This window comes from Arachis duranensis, chromosome 4 (genome assembly GCF_000817695.3).
Source record: "Arachis duranensis cultivar V14167 chromosome 4, aradu.V14167.gnm2.J7QH, whole genome shotgun sequence".
NCBI lineage: Eukaryota > Viridiplantae > Streptophyta > Magnoliopsida > Fabales > Fabaceae > Arachis > Arachis duranensis.
This window is the reverse complement of record NC_029775.3, coordinates 115,079,941-115,088,664: the sequence shown is the minus strand read 5'-3', so window position 1 is coordinate 115,088,664 and position 8,724 is coordinate 115,079,941. Positions and strand designations below refer to the sequence as shown.

Sequence of the window (8,724 nt, the reverse complement as noted above, 5' to 3'; positions counted from 1 at the left end):
ATAGTTAAATTAATCTCTAAAATTTTTTTTAAAATTAATTTTTAAAAATATTTTTTAATTAAATTATTCTTTAAAAATTTTAAATTAATTATTTTAGTTTTTTTGTCACTCTCATTATTAACAATATCAAAATTTGTTGATGTGACATGTTAAGTAATACTACAACACATCTAATAGTTTTAATTGACGACCAATATGATAAATTTATGAAACTAGATCAAATCAACCCCAAATTGAGGGATTCCAATACCTCAAGTTCTTCTCTTAATTAGGTTTTGATTTGATTTAATTTCATAAGTTTATCATGCTAATAGTCAATTAAGACTCTTATATGTGTTGTAATATCACTTAACGTACTACATTAACAAATATTGGCGCCATTAACAGAGAAAATGACAGAAGGACTAATGTAATTAATTTAAAATCTTTGAAAGATAAATTTGATTAAAAAATCTTTTAAAAACTAATTTAAAGAACGAATAATCTTTTAAAGACGAATTTGACCATTTACTTCTAATTTATACTACTATTCCAGTAACTCAAAGCATGCATACACCATTTCATGTATCATTGGAATCATGATATCATGTACAAAACAAAACCACATTTGGATCTCTATTTGTTTGTGGCTTTATTTACCTTATTCCAAAATCAGTGGATGAAACCATTCTCTTTCACTCCATTATTATTCTTCAACTCTCCATTTTCCCTCTCTTTCTCCTCCTTCAACCTTGATTCTTCTTCATCCTCCTCCTCCTCCTTCTTCTTGGCACTCTCAAGAAACTCAATCAAGTTCTTCAAACATATCTCCGAATCATCAGAGTTCGATTTCGGCATGATCTTCTCAGCAACATCAGCAGGTGTAACATTCACTTCACCCAACAACCTCTCAACAATGGAAAACAAGTGATGGTGATGGTGATCATCAATGTCCAAGTAGTTTGTTGCAAGAACCTTAAAAGCCTCAAAGCAACAATAAGACAACTCAATGTGTTTGTCCATTCTTCCACTCCTAATGAGTGCTGGATCAAGCTTGTCCACAAAATTCGTGGTGAAAACTATGATCCTCTCTCCAGCACAAGCTGACCAAATACCATCAATGCAATTCAATAGCCCTATATATAATAATAGTGACACAGATCAAGAAAATTTCACCACCTCAAAATTAAATTATAGATTAAACTGCTAGCGAATATGTATCAGCATATTTTATTAAGTTAAATACTTTTTAAATAGTAAATATATAATTATAAATTTAAAATTGATATAATAATCCAATTAAAAAATTTTTAAATATAAAATTCAATTATAAAAGCAAAATATATCCCTTCTATATAATTGAACCAAAGAAAAAATATATAGTGGGGGCATAAGTTCCTACCTGATAATGTTACCTTACTATCCTTATTCTCTTCTTCTTCAGCATTTTTAACAGGATCTTTATTAGATTCATCATTATCTTGATTCCCTTTCCCATTTCTCTTGTTTCTCCTTTTTCCGGTGAGATCAAGGGAACAATCAATGTCCTCAATCACCAAGATAGACTTGCTTGATGTCTCAATCAATAGGGTCCTCAATTGTGTGTTGTCCTTCACTGATGTTAACTCAAGATCATAGACATCATAGTATAGGAAATTCGCCATTGCGGCTATCATGGTAGATTTTCCAGTACCTGGAGGACCATATAGCAAATACCCTCTTTTCCATGCCTTGCCAATTTTGGCATAGTACTCTTTTCCCTTCTTGAATTTAATAAGATCATTTATTATCTCTTCCTTCTTATTTGGCTCCATGGCTAATGTCTCAAACCTTGCAGGGTGCTCAAATGTCACATTGCTCCACTTTGCTCTGTTCCATCCATACCAACCTTTGTTGCACAGATATAGGTAAAAGTATTCAGCAAGATTCAATACATAAATATAACAATTCCATAGCTAGTGATTTGATTGGATAATGCATTGAAGAGTTTAAGGGTGTCTATTGAAATGTTAATATGTTATCCCTTAGGAAAAGTTATCCCTTAAGAAAAGTATAGATAAATAATGAAAATATTAAACAATGTGAACAAAAGATATATTGGACTGGATGCAAAGCAAAATTTACTAATGCTTTGTTTTCCTTGATTGTTAGGAAAAAGGGGACAGGGAATTCTTATTATTTCCTATAGAATAAATATAGGGAATCAATTTGTAAATACTCAATTTTTGTTTGTTATAGTAAAATTCTTTTTTAGCTCTTATTTTTTGAGGATTTAGAATTTATACTTTGGAATTTAAAATTTAAGATAAAAGATCATTTTAATTTTTAAAAGAGTTAGCTGAAATTAGTCTAAAAAAATTGATTTTTTAATTAAATTCTTTACAATAAAATATAATTTGGAGACTAATAAGTATGTAAAAATGAGAATATAATGATTAAAAATACTCTTATTTCAAATATAAAGTTTTTTTTTAATTTTAACATATAATTTAATTTTAATGCACTTGTAGTATAAAAGAATATTACAAATGTATCTAATTTCGTATCAATATATCGACAAAAATAATTACTTTAAATAATCAACACTTGAATGATCATCTAAAATGAATGACTATATAAAATAGTTTACACTATCAACACCTCAGAATTAAACTCTTTCTGGCGTACAGAACTTTAGAAATAGTATATAGTAAAGCCTTAGAGTATGTGCAGAAGTTCTATGAAAATTTTGAAGTATTCATGCATGGAAGGTGGATAATACCAACCAGTGCTGCAATTGTTGGTGTAGAGCTTCAATTGCCTGTTCTTGATCTTGATTGCTTTCCCTTCTTCCAAGACATGAGGGATGTAAGAGTGAGCAATGAGGTCCCTATAACGGTTGTGAAAGCTTAAAGTGTAGTATCTCTTCTCATCAGAAGCTGGATAGAACGAAAACGATTGCGTTTTGAGTGTGGTTTTGTTTAAGAGCCACCAAACCTTAACACCTTTGAACTCATCACTCACTTCTTCACTGTCATCCATGCTCAGTACTACCGGGGTTTGGCTGTCCTTGACCACTTCCGCCTTCAGCCTTTTCGCGCTGAGGGAAGAGGTGGCGCTCAGGTATGTTTGGATGGCCGTGAAGGCCTCGCTTCGCTTGAGGCGCTCGCCGGCGAACTCAGGGAAAGTTATTTGGATGTATGGAGACAAGAAGGATGCTAGTTTGTGTGTGTACTTTTGGACATGCATACGGAGGTGAGGAGGGAAGAATTTCTCAAACATGGCATACATGAACATTATGGTAGCCATTATTGATCCTATTTTTGACCACATTTCCTCAAACCCCATTTTTTCCCTTCCTAAGTGTTAATTACACTAAGATTTGTTTGTCATGCAGCATATATAATAAAGGATTTAGCAAGTAAGAATCTCTAGTTTTCTGTGGGCGATGATCTTAACTTGGTACTTGGCCATCAGATTAAATGGCCTAATATTCATAGTGCCTCACTTCCAAATATATAATACTTGATGAATACAAATAGCACATTACTTGGTTATAATGGGCCAATAAAAAATGAGAATAAACAGATACATCACTAGTATAAGTGATGATTGCACAAACAACGGATAGAACCACTCATGGTTATTCACATTTAATGGGCAGTAACGGGTTTTATTTTGAGCAGTTGCTGGTTCCAAAGAGTGCAAATCATATGTATGTGTGTGTCATTCATTCTTTCATACCTAAATGAATAAATTGTCAAATTTGTCTCTTAAAAATCACTAATTCTCTAAATTAGTTTTCAAAAATTTTTTTTTTTTAAATCAAATTCCTCCTTTAAAAATTTTAAGTTAGTCCCGTTAGTTCTTTTGCCGATGACCTCAGAATTTATTGATATGACACGTTAAATGACACCACAACACATACCTAAGAGTCATAATTGGCTACTAACATGATAAATTTATGAAATTATATCAAATCAATTGTAAATTGAAAATTTTCATTGCCTCAAAATCTCTCTTAATTTGAGATTAATTTGATCTAATTTTATAAACTTATCATATTAGTAACTAATTACAATATTGTAGTCAATATGATATCACTTAACATGCCATATCAGCGAATTTTAATGTCGTTAGTAACGAAAATAACAAAAAAAATAATATAACTAATTTAAAATTTTTAAAAGACAAATTTAATTAAAAAAAACTTTCGAATAACCAATTTAAAAAACGAATCATTCTTCATGACCGAACTTGACTACTCCACTGATTATCACTCAACCATTATTTGTTCACATTTACATTGAATCATATATTTCATTGTAGATAGCATTCTCTCCACTAGTGAAAATCGTTGCATACTTTTAACCTTTCTATGGTTGAAGAGATAATGCCAAAAGCCCAAAAGTGATTTTGCTTCTACTAAAAGTGAAAATCCTTCCATACTTTAATCTTTCTTTGGCTGAAGAGATAATATAAAGATGTGGCAACATATTCTAGTTAGATTTCTATGGCTGTGTAATGTTGTTCCTTCTTAAATGTGTGGACACCAAAAACAACATAAGCTAGCTTAAATTAATCAAAATCTCTTAGGCACATCTATCCTGAATAGATATGTAGACATCTATCCTGAATAGATATGGAGTACATAGAGCAAAATTTTGGCTTGCACGGGCAAGAAATTAAATTTCCTTTGGTAGTGTTAGAAAATTGATACAACATATGTTTTTGTCTACCAACCATGATTATGAGGCTGCAGCAGATGATCTTTGAGTCTTCAATCCGAACAGATTCTCAAATAACTTTGGAGCCATAGGAGGAAGATTCATGGGTTGAGGGGCCATAAAGTTTACTATCTTTTCATGAACATTATACCTTCAACATCAAATCATTCAAAAGCTTGTTCAGTTAATATGATGAAAGAAACACACCGTACAAACACACCCAGGGAAAGAAACTCAAAAGTATTGGCAGTCTCTTGATACCTTATCTTGCGGCTTTTTGAGGCACGGCGATCAACAATTTTTCGTTTCTTTTTTTGCATTCTCTTCAACGCATAAAATGCTGTCTCTATAAAAGAGAAATAACAGAAAATGAGGTATTTGACATACACTATTAAAGAATGGAGTTTGAGGGCATAATATTCAGCCAGGAAATTAAAAACACTGGCGAAAAAAGAGCTATATGTGAAAATTTTCAGCCACAAAGTGTTTTACCAGATGAATTAGGATCAACTGTCTCAAAAAATTCTTTCAGTAATTGCTGATAAAATTCAGAATCATCCAGAAGTTCAGGATCACCATCAGTTTGTGCTTCCTGAGCAGAGTGAATTATAAAACAATGTCATGTTTAAAACTACAATGACAAGAGAGAACATTACTTGCTAATCATCACTTACTAGGCACACAATTGCTGACAAATCAATACTAAAATTAACCAGTAATGTATAATTCTTACCTCGTCTTTCATGTTATCCTTAACCTCGTGAACCTGGACAGTGGAGATATATGCCAGTGAGTAGACATGATGGTTAAAAGTAAAGCCTAGCATACTCTGAAATCCACAGAACGCTTCTATAACAACTAAGATTAAGCGACCAACTTACAGATCCAAATACACTAACAGCAGATTTTCTCAACCGCATCTGTTTGATCATTCTACTGGGGTCCCTCATATAAGCAGCGACTTGATTAGTTATATCCTGTTATGAAACAACATATTATGAGTAAAATAACATGCCTCTCACATTGCAAAATCCTCAGCCCACTTTCAGAACCTGACCTGATTAAACGCATGCAATTTGCCTTTAATGGCAGCAGCACCAGTTGTCACTTGTGTCATCCTCTGCCATTTGTTGATTGACTTGTCTCTGAAAGATGCTATTCTACAAGATACAATACAATAATGAACAGAATCAGCCAGATAAATATGCATGAAGATTGTATCACAATGTTGTAAGAAAAAATTCAAAATACTAAAATTTTTCAATTATACATGAAAAGAAGAGCTAAGAATCTTAATGATGCACTGAATTGAAAAAATTCATGCTGCACACAATTAGTATGCACTTAAAAATTACAATAATACCTCTTATGTGTCTGAGAAATCTGTGACCATTCTTGATCAAAATTGTCATCCAAATTCTTAGAGACTTCCAAATCTTTTGATGACCTCTCTAGACCTTCAAGAGAAAGGAAAAACTCTCTTTAAAAAGGACAAGAAAAAAAAATGGAAAAGCGCCAAAAAATTGAAATATTAAGGACCGAAAAAAAATTGAATTATCTTTAAACTGGAAAGGAGTAACCAGCCACCAAGAACTCTTCTTGTTAAGCTATATTTTTTCGTTTGATTCAGTCATAGCAGAACAATTTATTTTGGCTAAAAGAGAGGAATCACCCAAAAATATTTGTACATGACCCATGCCACCCATCCATTCCTATGACTGTATATTAAGCACAAAATAGATTCACCAGATAGTTAGGTGATTCTTCCATGCATACACTTTTTCTTCCATCTCAAAACTTATGATTTTCAACTTCAAACAGTGTCATTTTCCCAACTTTTGTTCTCTCCATTCAAGCAACTATTTTGCATAAATGTTTTATTCCTTGATTGACTATTGTGATTAGAACCTCACTTCAATGATCAAGTAGATGAATGATAATGATAGGTCAGTCATACTCTGGACAGAAACCCTTGTAACATTCAACTTCAAACAGTGTCATTTTCCCAACTTTTGTTCTCTCCATTCATGCAACTATTTTGCATAAATGTTTTATTCCTTGAATGACTAATGTGATTAGAACCTCACTTCAATGAGCAAGTAGATGAATGATTATGATAGGTCAGTCATACTCTGTGGACAGAAACCCTTGCAACAAAATCCATACACCTAAAGCAGTTATAATGCTTGTATTATCTCCATTTCTTACAAGCATCAAATAAACAAGACCTTAACATAGCATGAAATGATAGCAAGCGAATGGGGATAAAATCATATAAGAAACTAGAAAGGAAAAAAAAGTACTATTAAAGAAATCAATTACCGCTTGTGGCTTGGGTAATAGATGGGTTCTTTTCAAATAGAGCCTGCAATGAGGAAAGTAGTGTCGGTATTATTGAAACTAGGGAAGCTTAAACATAATGTTGTACATATGATAATCTAATATCTTCATAATCTTCAAATGAGACAACTAACATATTATGTATTAGATATGAAACAATAAAGTTACTAAAACACATACATTAAACAAGCATAAAAAACTTGTATTTTTTTTTTTTTATCTTTCATATATAAGTTCCAAGTCAAGAAACACACCTCTTGGAGTTCCAATATAGAATCTAAAGTCTCCTTGGAAGAAGTAATCAAATCTGAGTATGCTACTCTAACATTTTCATCTGCTTCACAAAATGAAGACTTGACTGGATCCTGCAGACAATATTCCGTGTTATCATCAGTCATGAAACTCAAATATGGTGAATAGCAAATTGCATTAAATCTTAAAATTGGGATAGGAAAAGACCTGAGGTAACCTATTTGAACTTGAAAATGGCTTCTGAAGCAAGAACCTAAGCTCAAGAATTTTGTACCAGAGGGCCTTGAAGACAGAAGTCAGTGATGTTAATATAAAACCAAAACAGAAAGAAAAAACGTTCATTAACTATATCTAAACAAAATTATCACCTTTTGGCTTTTTATAGCTTGTCCTTTAAGGAGATCTTCATCCTTATGATGCTTCAAATTCTTCAAATCAAATCTAGAGAATGGAGATAGAACGTTATTTTTCCATAATTCATAATCCACACAATCATATGGATTGAAAAGGGAACATAATAGGTTCATCATAACTTAAGTGCTACAGAATAACACTATAAGGTTAAGAATTCTTACAGCTCCTGGTGATGAAGATCCCTATACTCTTTCTCAAGTTGTTCCATCTCATCATTGTTCCATCCACTTTGGTCTTCCTCGTCTGTTCCCTCCTCTCCATCTTCTTCCTCTTCTCCTTGTTCCTCCTCATCCTCCTCACCATAATCATTGTCGTCAAAATTATCTTTTTCCTGCTCCATCTGCATCACAAAAACAACCCCTCAATCACAGAATAAAAAATAATGAACCTCTCTCTATACTTGCACAACATTCTAGAAACCTTGCATCACCAACACTTGACTTACCTCTTCAAACTCCATATCATTGTAGTCATCCGAATCGCTGTCACTTTTTCGCATCTTCTTAGATTTCTTTGCGGATAATCCCATTATCAAGCCTAACTTTCAAAAAAGAGAGAAAAATAAAGTTTTCCATCAAACTCAAAATACAATAAAAGGAAACTACAATTACAGGGAGAGTAAATGAGTATGCAAACAGGTAAGTATCCCTTAATCCATGTGAACCTTAGCACTAAAAGTAACACCAAAAAGCAAGTAATGACAGAAGCTCTATCTCTATTCACTTAGTAACTACGAATAGTTCAATGTTCCAAATGGTGCTCATAAAAGATACCGTTCTCTGCGCTCTAAATTGTTTCAGATTTCAAATTCATTAACATACGAATCGAAAAAAAGTAAAAAGAAACATGTTATTAGAAAGAATAAAAAGGAAGTTTCAAAATACAGAGTGAAAATTTATTAATAAAAACAAATAAGAAAATAAGAGAAAAGGAATTACAGGAAGGAGCAGATGAAACGATGATAGAGGACGGTTGTGGTGAGCTGGTGGAAGTGGCGGCGGAGGTGGCGGTGGCGGTGGCGGTGGCGGTGGCG

At 32.7% G+C, this 8,724-nt stretch overlaps 2 protein-coding genes across 4 annotated transcripts in view; both read right to left on the bottom strand.

Moving 5' to 3' along the window:
* Positions 1–651: 651 nt before the first annotated feature.
* Positions 652–3,306, bottom strand: LOC107486328 (AAA-ATPase At3g28580-like). Its single transcript, XM_016106873.3, has 3 exons — positions 2,745–3,306; positions 1,382–1,867; positions 652–1,115 (listed from the first exon to the last, which is right to left on the bottom strand). The coding sequence occupies exons 1-3, from the start codon at positions 3,304–3,306 to the stop codon at positions 652–654; spliced, it is 1,512 nt and encodes a 503-aa protein (XP_015962359.1).
* A 1,137-nt stretch (positions 3,307–4,443) lies between these two features.
* LOC107486764 (uncharacterized) overlaps positions 4,444–8,724 on the bottom strand; it is a 4,412-nt gene continuing 131 nt past the window's right edge. Inside the window, exons 2-15 of one of the 3 annotated variants that reach the window (XM_052259950.1) lie at positions 8,630–8,724; positions 8,137–8,228; positions 7,853–8,031; positions 7,646–7,718; positions 7,485–7,559; positions 7,280–7,390; positions 7,008–7,050; positions 6,049–6,142; positions 5,743–5,845; positions 5,567–5,662; positions 5,419–5,451; positions 5,178–5,277; positions 4,947–5,031; positions 4,444–4,836 (exon numbers count right to left, since the gene is read on the bottom strand). In XM_052259950.1, the coding sequence (XP_052115910.1) occupies positions 4,707–4,836; positions 4,947–5,031; positions 5,178–5,277; positions 5,419–5,451; positions 5,567–5,662; positions 5,743–5,845; positions 6,049–6,142; positions 7,008–7,050; positions 7,280–7,390; positions 7,485–7,559; positions 7,646–7,718; positions 7,853–8,031; positions 8,137–8,220 (1,206 nt within the window). In that variant the 5' untranslated portion in view covers positions 8,221–8,228; positions 8,630–8,724 and the 3' untranslated portion in view covers positions 4,444–4,706. Of the gene's footprint in view, positions 4,837–4,946; positions 5,032–5,177; positions 5,278–5,418; positions 5,452–5,566; positions 5,663–5,742; positions 5,846–6,048; positions 6,143–7,007; positions 7,051–7,279; positions 7,391–7,484; positions 7,560–7,645; positions 7,719–7,852; positions 8,032–8,136; positions 8,233–8,629 lie in introns of all 3 variants that reach the window. The other 2 variants (XM_021141103.2, XM_016107338.3) reach the window with 2 other exon arrangements.

What these genes read in the sequence shown, in the direction of transcription:
- LOC107486328 (XM_016106873.3), bottom strand. Translation starts at nt 3,306, where the DNA reads ATGGGGTTTGAGGAAATGTGGTCAAAAATAGGATCAATAATGGCTACC. An exon ending in CACCAACAATTGCAGCACTG is followed by an intron (nt 1,868 to 2,744) that starts GTTGGTATTATC and finishes TGTGCAACAAAG; the next exon opens with GTTGGTATGGATGGAACAGA. An exon ending in TAGTAAGGTAACATTATCAG is followed by an intron (nt 1,116 to 1,381) that starts GTAGGAACTTAT and finishes TATTATATATAG; the next exon opens with GGCTATTGAATTGCATTGAT.